At 41.8% G+C, this 13,620-nt stretch overlaps 1 protein-coding gene across 5 annotated transcripts in view; it reads left to right on the top strand.

Moving 5' to 3' along the window:
- plxnb3 (plexin B3) overlaps positions 1 to 13,620 on the top strand; it is a 68,200-nt gene that overhangs the window by 31,874 nt on the left and 22,706 nt on the right. For 2 of the 5 annotated variants that reach the window (XM_058784477.1, XM_058784480.1), the window contains exons 2-5: positions 6,533 to 7,649; positions 10,840 to 11,019; positions 12,887 to 13,015; positions 13,341 to 13,441. In XM_058784477.1, coding sequence (XP_058640460.1) covers positions 6,546 to 7,649; positions 10,840 to 11,019; positions 12,887 to 13,015; positions 13,341 to 13,441 — 1,514 coding nt within the window. In that variant the 5' untranslated portion in view covers positions 6,533 to 6,545. Of the gene's footprint in view, positions 1 to 3,131; positions 5,835 to 6,529; positions 7,650 to 10,839; positions 11,020 to 12,886; positions 13,016 to 13,340; positions 13,442 to 13,620 lie in introns of those variants that run through there. The other 3 variants (XM_058784476.1, XM_058784478.1, XM_058784479.1) reach the window with 2 other exon arrangements.

Raw genomic sequence — 13,620 nt, 5'->3', positions numbered from 1 at the left:
GGAGAGGAGGCTTTGCTGGAAACAGAGGACAGATTGCAACAGAGATATAAAGATAGTTGAGTTGGCGCGGCGGGAGGGAGAAAAGATTGAGTAAATACAAAGCGGCGAGTCTTTTCTATAAAATATTAGGAGCCTGAGTAGCATACAACTGTCAGCGATGAAATATGCACGAGGTTACTTTACTAATCGGTGTATTTTATCACACTCCCGCTTTGTGTTCTTCAAACAGCCAGACGCGTTCTCTGTTGTTTTTTGCCTTTCTCTTCTTTTTTTCAATTTTCCCCACCTTCTCTCTCTCTAGTTCCATATTTCCCAAAGTATCACCCCCTCCTGCTTGGGCGTAGAGTATGGAAATGAGAACTTGCCCACCCTCCCTCCGCACAGTGGTGGTGATTAACCACTGCACACCCCAGGCACACACACACTCACAAACTCTCTCTCTTGCACGCTCACACACACACTTGGTGTGCTGACACTTTCATGCCTGGCATCAAAGAGACTTGTAAATCCCAGTCACTCTCACTCTCGGTACGTATTCAAAGAGCCAACGCTGTAATAATCAGCGGCAGCTCCGCGATGTGCCCATCTCCACCAGACATGATGCGTGTTGCGGGATGCTTTGTCTTTGTCTCGTACTGAATTTCCAGGTTTATTTCCACCCTGACACCTGCGTTAGCATGGCACAGTCTCACCTGCTGCGACAACCCCACCAATCTGCGCCCGATCTGCTTTGTTTGACGTGACGCAAATGTGAATCTTACCTTATGAGAACTTAAGTCAAAAATGACTTGCTTTTTTAATCGAGCTTTTGCAAGGATGTGGTAATTAAAGGGATACATGATAATTCTGTCAGCATTTAATAACTCTCATGACTTTCTATCATCTGTAGAACATGGAAGATATTTTAAAAGTGTCATTTTTGGTTCATATAGTATGCGCAGACAAAAGGTATAAAAGCTGTCGATGGAGCAGTAACCTTTCAAAAGGTCTACCTTTTGTACCTTATTTACCCCTAAATGGCGCATATTAGTACCTTAAAGGAACATATCAGTAACTAAGGTTTACATATTATTACCTAAATGGTACATATTAGTAACTTTTGAAAGGGTACCACCCCAGTGACACCCCAGTTCTTGTACCTTTTTTTCTGAGAGCGTACAATGAAAGTCAGTATACTGGCTCCAATTTTATTGGTTTTCAAAATATCTTTGGTAACACTTACAGTAAGGTTCCATTTATTAACATAAGTTAGCTACGTTAATTAACATGAACTAGTAACAATGAGAAATAGTTCTAAAGCATTTATTAATCTTAGTTACTGTTGATTTCAACATTTACTAATACAGTATTGAAATCAAATGTTGTATCTGTTAATATTAAGTAATGGACATGCTGACATGAACTGCTGTAGCTAAATACAGTAGCAAATGTACTGATCATTGTTATTTCATGTTAGTTACGCATTAACTAATGAGAGCTTATTGTTAAGTGTTATATTGTTTTCTTTTGTGTTCCGCAATATAAAATCGGTCATGCAGGTTTAGTGCGACATAAAGGTGAGTAAATGCTGACAGAATTTATATTTTTGGGTGGACTATCCAATTAATTTACTACATGCTGGGTCTTGCATTATCTTATGAATTCAGACACTTTTCAGATGCTTTATAAATTCAGATGCATTTAAATGACGAGAGATGTTCTGACGAGACGCAGTGGTGCATGTCGCAAGATGCTTTGTATCACATCAGATTTCCAGGTTAATTTCCACTCAAAATCTTGCTGCCCCTGCCACCTGCTGTGACCGCTCACCCGACCTACGCCCTCTTTGTGTGTCACATACAGACTCAGATGTGAAGCAAACATCTCATCTGAGAAGTTCACACCTTGAGAAGGTGATCCAATTAGGCAAAAATGTCATGACTTGCTTATTTTTATCGAGCTTTTACTAGAAGGGCGTCATTAGCATTCATGAATTTACATGCATCTGCTTGTACATGCAGAATTTTGCATTAAAGCTCCATTAGATTGAAGGATGGAACCAAGTATTCGGTTTTGGGGGGGAAATTGTGAAGTCATTTAAAAATCAATATTGATCAGTCGACATTTCTGAATACTTTAGGGATGCATCCTTAAGGTCGATGGTAGTTACGCCCACCAGAACATAAGAATTGTAGCCAGACTATTGTAGCCAGAATTGTAGCCAGACTAAGAATTGTTCCATCAGTTCAGACAGTGCTTTAAATTAGGGGAGACGTTTTGTCAGATGTCAAGCCTGCCGAAGCGATTCCTTCCTCTGATAGCGCAAGCACACAGCATGGGTGGGGTTCGCATGTCTGTCTGTTGGCTCACCCCCATTGAGGAGTCTTGGCCTCTGAAGCTCTTCTCATTTTTTTAACACACAGAGGCTCACTTTTTTTTGAATGTGCCAGTTGCATGCTTTGTGTGATGTCCTTCATTTTTTTGTGGGGTTTGCGTGTGTGGAAAGTGTGTCTGTCTGGAAGAATTATGTGTAGTAGTAACTAAGCTTTGTGTCTGATATTGTGTTTTGTGTATTATGCACTCGGCAAAGAAATTAGACACACATGCACGCTATAATTACTAGCGTGTCTGTTTCTGGAGGTAATGAGTGTTGAGTGAGCGTAGCAACCTAGTAAGTATGTGCTTTGTTTTAATATGCTGCTGTGCAGGAGAGGAAGTTTACAGAGATTGTGGATGTACACACACTAAAGAAATGGGCGGCACAAGCGCTTCCAGCAAGGGTCAGAGGTCAACCTGCAATCGAAATGGCTCTCCCTAAATTGCTTGCACCTTTCAGAGTGATAAACTATGCTACCTCCTATTTAAAACATGTTTACATATTGCAAAAGCTGTTATTAGCGATACGCATTACGTATAATAGCTATTTGTCTGGTTTTACAATAGTTTGCTGCGAAACCAACCTTTTTTTCCTCCCTTTGTCAAGTCCCAGTTCTTTGTGTGTGCGTGTGTAAGGAAGAGCTCGTCTCCAATATATATCCCAAGCTTTTTCCATTGCTCATCACAAAGGCAGTAGCTATTCCTCTTTCCTAGTGAATAGGGAGTGTGTTCTCACTCGCTCCCATGATGCCCCGAAACAGTTATTACCATTTAAGTCAAAAAAATGGAGATGAATGCTGATGCTGCAAAAGCTCGACCTAATTCAAGCTGTGAAATTGCCTGTTTTGACAGTATAAGAGACCTCCTGCATGCTCCATTTTAGCACACTTTTGTTCTGTGCCATTCTCACCCTGCCTGCTGCTGTTAGGTGGATCTGTGTAGGAATGGTTGCACCCTGGGTGGGATTCAATCACAAGCTCTCCGTTCTGCTTCTGTTTGCCACTCCTGGTTAGATTTTCGGTGAGGATATGGTGGTGGCGACACACCCTCTTGCTATTAAAACGCTCTAGGGCTGTGAACGCCTCACTGATTTATTCATGTAAGACTGATACATGTAGCATTTACACATGGTCTTTTTGATACCAGTATGATATCCTACTTTTTATCTCAATTTTAAACGAGGTGTGCAACAATTTCATAAGCATTTTCCACCCTCTTTCTGACTGTAGAGCTCATCAGACTGCTTTCGCAACTGTACCTTTAAGACTGCTATATATAAATGACCTCTGTTATGATTTACAGGCGTTCCTGTAGGTCAAACAATGGAGCATGAGTGCTAGCAATGACAACAGCAGGAATTCAATTCCCAGGCAATGCAACCTTGAATGCAGTGTACATCAGTTTGGAAGAAAGCATCAGCCGTAAATGTAAATATAGAAATTTACTAGACTTTGTTTACTGGCTTTGTTCACGTTCATTCAAAACCGAATAGGTGTTGATATTTATATAGACTGACATCGTTGTCATGATGAATTCTGCACAAGTCAAACTACATTTAGAGGTAGTCAGAAACAAATGTGGAAAACTGCAAAGAACTGTCAATTAATAGACCGTTGAACTAAACTTGGGTGGTTGTGTGCAGTTTTAGAAAAAAATGAGAAAAATAAATCAAAAATGAGGAAAACACAAACATGACTTTTCGTAATTACTTTGGTTTGCCTAACATCAAAATATCATAGTCTATATTGAACTTATTTTTAATAATATGACCACTTGAAAAAGTGCTCTTGAATCTTTTTTGCTGACTGCGGAATATCTAAAACATGTCAGCTTATTATCAAAGTGTGTTTTCCACTCTGAATGCAAGTCAGCATCATTTAGCTTTTCCAGATCCTGTTGTGCAAGACCTTGACGAAACGGGTCATGACTAAGGATAAGAAAAATCATCTGGCGGTCCGTTGGCTCTCTGAGCTCGTTCCTTTTGATCATGTTCATTAAACGTGGATAGCATGAGTCCTTAAGCTAGGTAGACAAGAGACACCATACAAAGCGATGTTCAGCTTTCAGCCTTCATAAACAAGGTGGCGCATGAACTCTCCAATCCAAAGCCTAATTGAAAAGAAGTGGCTAATCTCAGCAGCATGTCAAACTGTCCTTTTCTTACCCACCATTCCTTTGAAGGTGGAGACGAGGTAAAATGTTATGCATACTGATAGACTTTAGCTTCTCTGGAATTTTTTTCCCCCTCCTCTCCTTTGCGCCTTCTCTTCATCTCTCATATACTAGGCCCTCAAGACTTCTTGGCTGCTGTGATATGAATTAAAGATGAATCTTTCTTTTCCCTCTATAACTTTCTTGCTCAGATACTCGGTGTCCTCTGATACTTTTTCTCCTTCAAAAATGGAATCGTGTTTGGCGTACTGGCAGAAATTAGTCAAGCCTCTATCTAGACTTGACTTGAAGGCAAGCATATAACTATTACTATTGCTCATATTTGGGCTTAGGGATTTGAATGAACTCCTAACCCTAAATATTACACCTTAGCGTGTAACTCATCTCGCACTTCTTGTGCTATGGATGTGAATGATTGCTCAAATTGTGTGTCTTGTTGAGAAGAGTTGTGCTATGGAGTTCAATTTAGTTCTGAAAATAGAGCAAATTAATGTGTATATAGAGGAAGTTGTTGCAGAATTGGACCAGCTCAGATCAAACCACAAAACCAAAAAAAAAAATTATTTTTTTCTTTTGAAAGAATATAGGTTTGGGGTAGATTTTTGTCTTGGGCCATCTAGCAGCCATATAACATTAAGCTAAAAACTTTAGCAATTGCATATTAACACCCTGGCAACCACCCAGAATATCCTGCCAACTACATGCCAACAAGTTAAAAATAAAAAACATATAACTGACCATGTAGCAATAGCAATGCATAATGCAATAGTAACGCATCATGGCATTGAGTTCTGCATGGGATGCACCACGCGTTTTCTGAAGAAAATGAAAATCTAGGTGTTATTGCATCAGATGATTCTTTATTTTCTCTCGGTTTTGTTCAGAGGTTGATAACTGAATGTAACAGCTGACGCTCGTGACTTTCGAATGGTTGATTAAAGCGGTGTCTGTTTTCTCAGTTTCATCAGTAAAACCAGAAAGGCAACAGCTACAGGCATCATGCATAATTTAGCACCTAACTTCTTCACATGTCTATTACTTTTTATCAGCGCGCTCATAGTTTCACACACTCTTTCTTTCTCTCTCTCTCTCTCTCTCTTTCTGTTTCCCCACTTACCATCTCCCTCTCTTTCCTTCTATCTCTCCATCTCAAATCTTGATAATTCCGAGGAACACTCCATGTGTTCTCATGTCATCTTGCGGCAGTCAGGATTGGCCAGTAAACAGTGAGTCAGACACCCAGAGGCTGACGCAAACACCAGCAAAGGATCTTAATGATAACAGGAACCCGCATCTGGCGCACTTTGGTATGTTTTATCAGCCACCGTTCTTGCGTATGCCGCTCGTGCGCTGGTGTTCTGACTTTTCTGAAGTAAACTCCAGTATTATTGCGTGTTTCTTGGTCTCAGACGCATGTCTTTTATTGCACTGGACCAAAGCCTGGCAGTCTCACTCAAGCATCCTTCACTGCCTGTGTGAAGGTGGCAGGACTTTGAAGAACAAAAGAATGTGTTTGAAGCCTGTAGTCTTTGTGCTGCATGGTGATGTGCAGCAGTAGGTATTCTCTGTGGTGTTTTTCTGTTAACTTAACATTTGTCTTCTCTCTCTCTCTCTTTTCCCCCCTCTCTTACTCCCTTTCTTTCTCTGTATCTTTATCTTTCTCTCTCGATCACCCATCTGAATCACCTCCTCTCTCTGGTTTCCGCTAACACTGACTATCTTGCTTTGCCTTCTGACTCTCTTCCTTCCTTTTTCATGTGTTACTCAACTTTCCATGCCCTTCTCCCTCTTCCTTACTGTCTTTTCCCGGATCTTCGCTTCCTTTCCATAACTCTCCTCATGCACATTGCCTCCACATCTCTGACTTCGCTGACTAACTTTTTTCCCTGTTGTTTATGTTCTCACCCTGTCCCTCCATTCTGAATTCTCTTTCTTCATGCATATGCTTCTTTTCAACCTGCACTCTCTCTCTTCCTCTCTTCTTCTTCTCTATCTCTTTCAGCAGGTGAGGGGGTGCCATGCCAGCTGCTGCTCCCCTGTTGCTGCTCCTCGCCATCTTGTGGTGGCCTCTGGTACTGCCTCTGGCCCCCAGTCATCTTCAGAGCCCCCCTACATTCATCACCCTTAATGGCTCCCGCCTCAATCACCTCCTGCTCGACACCCATTCGGGCCACGTCTACGTGGGGGCGGTAAATGTGCTCTATCACCTCTCCCCAGACTTGCAGCTGCTCTCCTGGGGCAAAACGGGGCCTAAACTGGACAGCCCGGACTGCCTACCCCCAATTGACCCCACCGATTGCACCCAGGCGGAAACCACAGACAACACCAACAAGCTTCTGTTGCTGGAAGAGGTCAAAGAAGGGGAACAACGCAGACTGATTGTGTGCGGGACGGTCCTGCAGGGCATCTGCGAGAAGCGAAGCTTGAAGAACGTCTCTCAGGTGCTATACAAGACCGACAACCCCGTGGACACGCAGTATGTGGCAGCAAACGACCCTCGAGTGTCCACGGTTGGTGTGGTGGTGGAGCAGAAAGATGTCCTGCTTATGCTTGTTGGGCGGGGCTACACCAGTAAAGGACCTGGTGGGATCCCGCCAATCACGATGCGACGCTTAACCGCAGTCGCCCGGCACTCTGCACCAGTATTTTCCCATGAAGAACTTGGAAAGCTGGTTGTCGGTAGCTACTCTGAATACAACAACCACTTTGTGAAGGCTTTTCCCCACAATAACTATGTCTATTTTGTGTTCTCTCGGCGCGACGTGTGGGGCAAACGAGAATATCGGACGTATGTTTCAAGACTCTGTGCAGGTGACCCCAATTTCTACTCTTATGTGGAGGTGCCGCTATCCTGCGGTGGAGGATACAATCTGGCACAGGCAGCCGTACTTGGCTATCATCGCGAACAACCCACGCTGTTTGTGGCTATGGCCATGGGGCAGGCATCGACTCCCACGCCCACAGACCGGTCGGCTCTTTGTGTGTACAAGGTGGAGGAGCTGGATAAAGCCCTGCATGGCGCCCAGCTACTGTGTTATACACAGGAGGGCAAAGATGCCAATAACAAGGAGGAGGCGTATATAGAGTACGAAGTGTCCTCCAATTGTCTGAAGCTCCCGCAGGTAAGTTGTTGGCCTGTGTTTGTTGTCATTCCTTAAAGAGGATTACATCCCACTGAAATTCATCATGTTGTTCTCAACGGGCCTTTGATGTGCCAACTGATCCAACAAAAATTAAATTTTGCTCTTTTTTTTTTTTCCAGGCTGTAGTTCCCTAAACCCCTTCCACCATTCACAATCAGTTCCGCTTTAGACCCCCAAATAGCAGCATAATTCCAACATTAGCCAATGAGATAGTGGTTTACGCTGTTTTTTGCCACTTAGGTATCCGCTTATATTGCCAGTCTCAGGCAGTCATACCCACCTACTTCAACGTGGCTTCAAAAGACTTGACTTTAGCAGACGGAGGGAGTGGCTCCATGAATGTAGCGGCTTTTTAATGAGGGTTAAATCCACAGCTAAAGAGCGATAAGTAGGAATATATAGCTAGGGGAAACCACAAGATATCAGCCCATTAGCTGGGTCGTGTAAGACAGCATGGTGTATGGTTTCTTGGCGACAGATCAGGGTCAGCTGGGGCTTTTTTGCGACAGGGGTGTAAGTCTGGGCGAGTGGCAGCTGCCTCAGTGCTGACACAGATTAGCGTCCAGATGCCTGCGCCAGTGCTAATCCGCACGGCATAACAAATGCAGCGGTAGCTCCCAGATTTCTGCATGTTACAGGGCTGATTCTAAATCTCTGCTCTGCGAGTATTTACATTTTATGTTTATGCAACCAAAAGTTTATTTATCTGTAATAGCCATTTAGCATAACAAAACAAGTAGTAGCAAATAGGGTTTTTATACTGTAATTCTGGGTATACTGTGGTTTGTGTAGTTTATGGTTTGTTTTAAGTGTGACAAATGAGTACTGGAGAATTTCTAAGAGCGAAATCTAAAGAGGTTTTGTTTGAGAGTGAAGGAAGGGGAGGGAAGGAGGTACTAATGGAGATTGGGTAATGTTCTATTCATGTGTCTGTTGCAGTGTGGAAGCGGGTATTGTGTATTAGTATGAGCTTGGGAATGAAAAGGAGTGGTGTCTGTGTGTGTAGCCTCTGGGAGGTGGTTAAATCCAGCTTAACGCCGCAGCTGGTTTGAGTTCTGCTGACCCACATCCTCTCTGGGCTCACCGCCCCAGTGACCGACACACACAGAAGTCCACTGAACCTCTGACCTCAAAGACACAATATTGTTACCACTTTTAATGTGTACGTGTCACTGTGTCTAACATATGACTTCTGTCTGTTAATAAGCTTGTCATAAAAGTTCAAAAGAAAATCTGCAGTTGCTGATATTATGCAAATCAGTTTTAGACCATGTCACCATGTACATAATAATTTAAACACTTACTTTATACTGTTCCAAAGATGTGACTTGTTCCAAAGATTCCAAAGATGTTGTTTTTTCCCCCAAGCATTGAAATTTATGGGGACTTACATTTTGGTCTGATCCTCACACAACATGATCATATTTAGAAGACTTGGAATATAACACAGGACTCATATTGATTACTTTTATCGTACTTTTATGGTCATTTTGAAGTTTGAATGCTCCATTCTCAGTTAATTTAATTGCATGGAAAAAAGCAAAATTTCTCCTTATGTGCACAATATCCTGGAATGGGTTATTAAGGAAGTTCTTATTTCATGTTGCAAATTTAGCAGTTATAGCCATCTCAATAATTCATAGGAAGTACTGCAGAATGGATGGCTATTATCTTGTTTCCAAAGCAGTAGGTGTGTATGGTGTTTGTATATTTGACCTCCTTTGATTCAGTTGTGTGCCACTGTTCCGCTGTCCTGTGTGGCCACTCCCCTTGGTCTGTAAGCTGAGGTATTGTGTCTGTCCGTCCACTGACAGCTGCAATTCCAGAATAGCATTAGGTCAGGACACACAGACCCACTGCTGGCTCCAGTGAGAGTGCATCTAAAAATCACTCCCAGCCATGGATAGATGATGGGTTGGGTTTGACAGACACCATAATAAAAGCAGCTTAGCTTTTTTAGTATTGATTTTTATGCACACAGCAAGGACAGGATGTTTCTGGCACTATCCAAATGTTCATAGTTGACTTTGGAAACTTTGTACTCATCCAGTTTTTAGAGATCCAATTTAATATTCTACTTGCATTTTGGATATTAATTGTTCATAATGTGTTGTCTCTCAGGGTTTTTGTCTCAGTATTGTAAGCATGTGGGCACACAGCTGTCTGTCTGTGTGATTAGCTCGAACCTCATTATTTCCAAAACATTTAACATTCATTAATTCCTAAATTGTTTATATATCGTTTGACTGAATTCCAAGTACAGCCAAGTTGGATATATTAGAAACTTGCATGCCATTGCATGTAAACTACCAGTCAAAAGTTTGCTCACACCTACTTGTTATTTATTATTAAGGTTTCATATCTTATTCCATATCAAGTCATTAAAACTATATATGAGAAAAAAAATCAGCTCTTGTATTTGAGCATCTTGCTGTCTTTATTCCAGCTCTGCAGACTCCGGAAAATCTTTCAGCCAACTTAATGCATCCTTGGATGCTTTTTAAAATTATTGAAGGAGTAATGTGTGCTGGGCATTTACTGGCAGCTTTTCTTTCACTTTACAGTCAAACTTATCTAATAAATGTACAGTTTTATATTCAAAACTATGTAATGAATTCAAACATAAGCATTTAAATCAGATGGTTTTGACGATTCAAGTGTCCAGACTTTTGACTGGTAGTGTGGTTTAATGTACTGCATCTCTCCCAATATTTTCCTCCCTACTGTCACTGTCAGTAAAGGTAGGCAGAAATTAAGTTGTCAGCGGTGGCATATAATCAGTTTATGGGTTGGGAATCGAGAATGGGTTCTTATTCAGAACCGGTATGTATAAATATTCCGGAACTGAGTGGTTTTCATGACATTCGGCTCCGTTTACAGTCTGCATTCTTCCACTAATGCAGACAGAGCACCGTACTAAAACCATACTGACAGTGTTTTCATGCACCATTGCTGCACCACTATTGATTCTAAAGTGCTAAAATATCACGTTTTAGCCAAGCTGTGAGGTTGCAGCTTGAATTTAATATGAAGAGAGAGAGGAAAACTGTTGAATTCCAGATTGTTCCCATCCCTAATTACTTTCCATCTGTTATAATCATGAACTGTGTGTGATTTAAATATATTTGATGATGGATATAGGTAATGTAATATTTTTGGGGTTGTGCAGGACTCTCTGAATGAGTACCCATGCGGAGGTGAACACACACCCAGCCCCATCGCTAGCGCCGTTGCTCTCGAGGCCATGCCCGCTTTCACCTGGACTCCTCCCATCACTGCTGTCACAACAGCAACTGAAGTTGGCCACACCATAGTACTGCTAGGAGACAAAAATGGAAGGCTGCACAAGGTATGACTTACTATTACCTATTATTGGCCATGCAAAACATGCTGTTTTTTCATCTTGCATCATGCTTTAATGGCACAAAACCTGCAATTGTTGTGTTAGCAACACAAATCCTTAACCATTAAAGACCCACCATCCATCACTGAAGCATAATGGGAAAAATCAGCATGAACAACTGAATTTTAAAGGCTGTTTACCATCATTAAAGACTCCTTTTATTGAAAAGCAAACACATGGAGTAATCATAATCTGTCATTAAGCACTAACTCTCCAGTAATGAGCAAACCACCCTACAGCATGGTAATATTATGTTATTAAAATCGGTTGGTTCAGTCAGAGTTCAGATAGTGTGTTACATTATTTATCAGGACAAAGTTTTGGGGAGGTATTATAGTGAGTTTTTGCTGCCAAAATTGGATTGCAGTTTGGACACTTTTGTATCCTTTGTTTGAGGCCTACGGTTCAAGGCCACTGGAAGTGAGTGTATTTGAAGATCACCATTCAAAGCAGAAAAACATAAGACGTCACAGTTAGCCTGCAGTTGGATTTAATCTGCTATTTAAGGCAAATGGACAAGAGAGTACATGCATGTCTTAAACTCCTGTGGTCTTAGAGGTGGAATAGTGTAGAATTAATTTTATGAGTCATGGAAGGTGAAAAGAAATGCATAATGAGCAACCCTTATACTTGACACGCTAGGATTTGGTTTCAGTTAAAGTAATAGTTCGCCCATCCCATTCCAAAGCCTGTATTACTATATTCCTTCTGTGGAAAAGAATGAAATTTTGAAGAACCTTTATGCAGATTTTTTTTTTTTTTTTGCATGACTACAGACCTGTCGAGCGCAATAAGTGGTCCCTATGACCAAATTAAGCTAAATTTAAGTCATAATTTACAGAAAATCTTTCTTTTTGGCAAAGCTCTGAAATGGTGTTTAAGTTCAGGTTCAGAAATAGTAATTTATGCCAAGTTATACAGTTCAACTTTTTAGTAAATAACAGCTAAAGGCTTCAGAAGACTTGGAATAAACCACAGAAGGATGACTAAATAATGTTTGCGTTGTTATTTTTTTGGATGAACTATTCCTTTAAGATCCTTCAGGCAAAAGATCCTTGTGCAACATTCATTCAGACTTGGGAAACACATTCAGTTTGCTCTATCACGGTATATTTTTGGCATTTTTAAGGGCGAATATATTTTGATCTGCCAATTTTGCCTACTTTCAATCTGGGAATGTGGGGTATTTACGGCTCGTGGCTGGCCCAGTCTGGCCCGGAGGTGGTGTGATAGTGTGTGTGCATACAGGAGGATGTGTGTGTGTGTGCGCGAGCGGCTGCCTCATCAGCGTGAGAGGACATGTTCTGAATGCTTATTGCAAGCGCCTTGGGGAGAACCGATCCCAAGGGAGTTGGTCACATGCGGTGCGCTCTGGGTCGGCTGATATGGGTGGTGGGAGCCGCACTTGGAGTTTTTCATCCTTCAATCCCCTCTGGTGCTGTATGAAATATTAACGGCGAAACTCTGAAACAGCAGCTTGTTTACCGCCCAAAATTCTCCTCAGGCAGAACTTATCACAGACAGCCCACGGTATCACTTCCCCTGCCTATAAGATGCTGAAAAACCCACCGGCCTGCTGAGATTGCAACTCACTGGAGCTTTGTGGCCAACGTGTGTGTCTTTTGTATATGCATGTGTATGTGAAAGCGTTGATTAGCGATGCTTGCTTTTGTTCATGCTTTTGAATAAACCGCTAATTGTAAGTATTCAACTTAAGAGCATAATGTGCCCTGCAGCGTTTTTGAAGTGAAACCTTAAATCATGTGCTTTGTTTTGGAAAGTTGTGCTTCATGTACCTTTATTTTTATTGCAGGTGTTCTTGCATGCAAATGGTACCGGTACCAAATATGACACAGTGGAGGTGGATGTTGAGAGTCCCATTAACGCTGACCTGCTGTTGGACTCCACCAAACAGAACGTCTACGTATTAACTGAAAGAAAGGTACGAGAGACAAACAACTTCCTTTCAACTGCTAGTAACTGAAACAAACGACATCTGGTACATGTGCGCTCTCAAAGGAGAGATTACTCGTTTACTTGACAAACATCATTTGAATGACAGATTTTTTCTCGAGATGAAAGTCTGGTTTTGTTTTTTTGCATTGTCGAGTAATTGCCGGTGGATTCGTCTTGGCAGCCAATCAGAATCGGAGATTGTTTTCACACTGTTCGCTCATGCAAAAGTTGCGTCCTCTTGCGTTTTATCACTTTGCAATGCGAGAACGGCCTCTGATTTGTGTGTGTGTGTGTGTGTGTGTGTGTTTCAGGTTACAAAGCTCCATGTCGCTCAGTGTGAGAAGCATTTAGACTGCCACTCCTGTCTGTCTAATAGAGATCCCTACTGCGGCTGGTGTTTGCTGGAGGGCAGGTACTTGAGCTCACCTGACTGCTGTTACGCATCACTGCATGCTCTTTCAACACTCCCTTCCCATCAGGCCGCACCCCTCGCTTTACATAAACATCGCATTTAATCATATGGAGATCATTTACATAGATCATTTTAGATATTCATAATTTCTTCAACGACTTCTGCTTCCACAGAACAGC

The sequence above is a fragment of the Onychostoma macrolepis genome, chromosome 08, assembly GCF_012432095.1.
Source record: "Onychostoma macrolepis isolate SWU-2019 chromosome 08, ASM1243209v1, whole genome shotgun sequence".
NCBI classification, from domain to species: domain Eukaryota; kingdom Metazoa; phylum Chordata; class Actinopteri; order Cypriniformes; family Cyprinidae; genus Onychostoma; species Onychostoma macrolepis.
The sequence above is the reverse complement of the archived record's forward strand: the minus strand, read 5'-3'. Positions and strand labels throughout refer to the sequence as shown.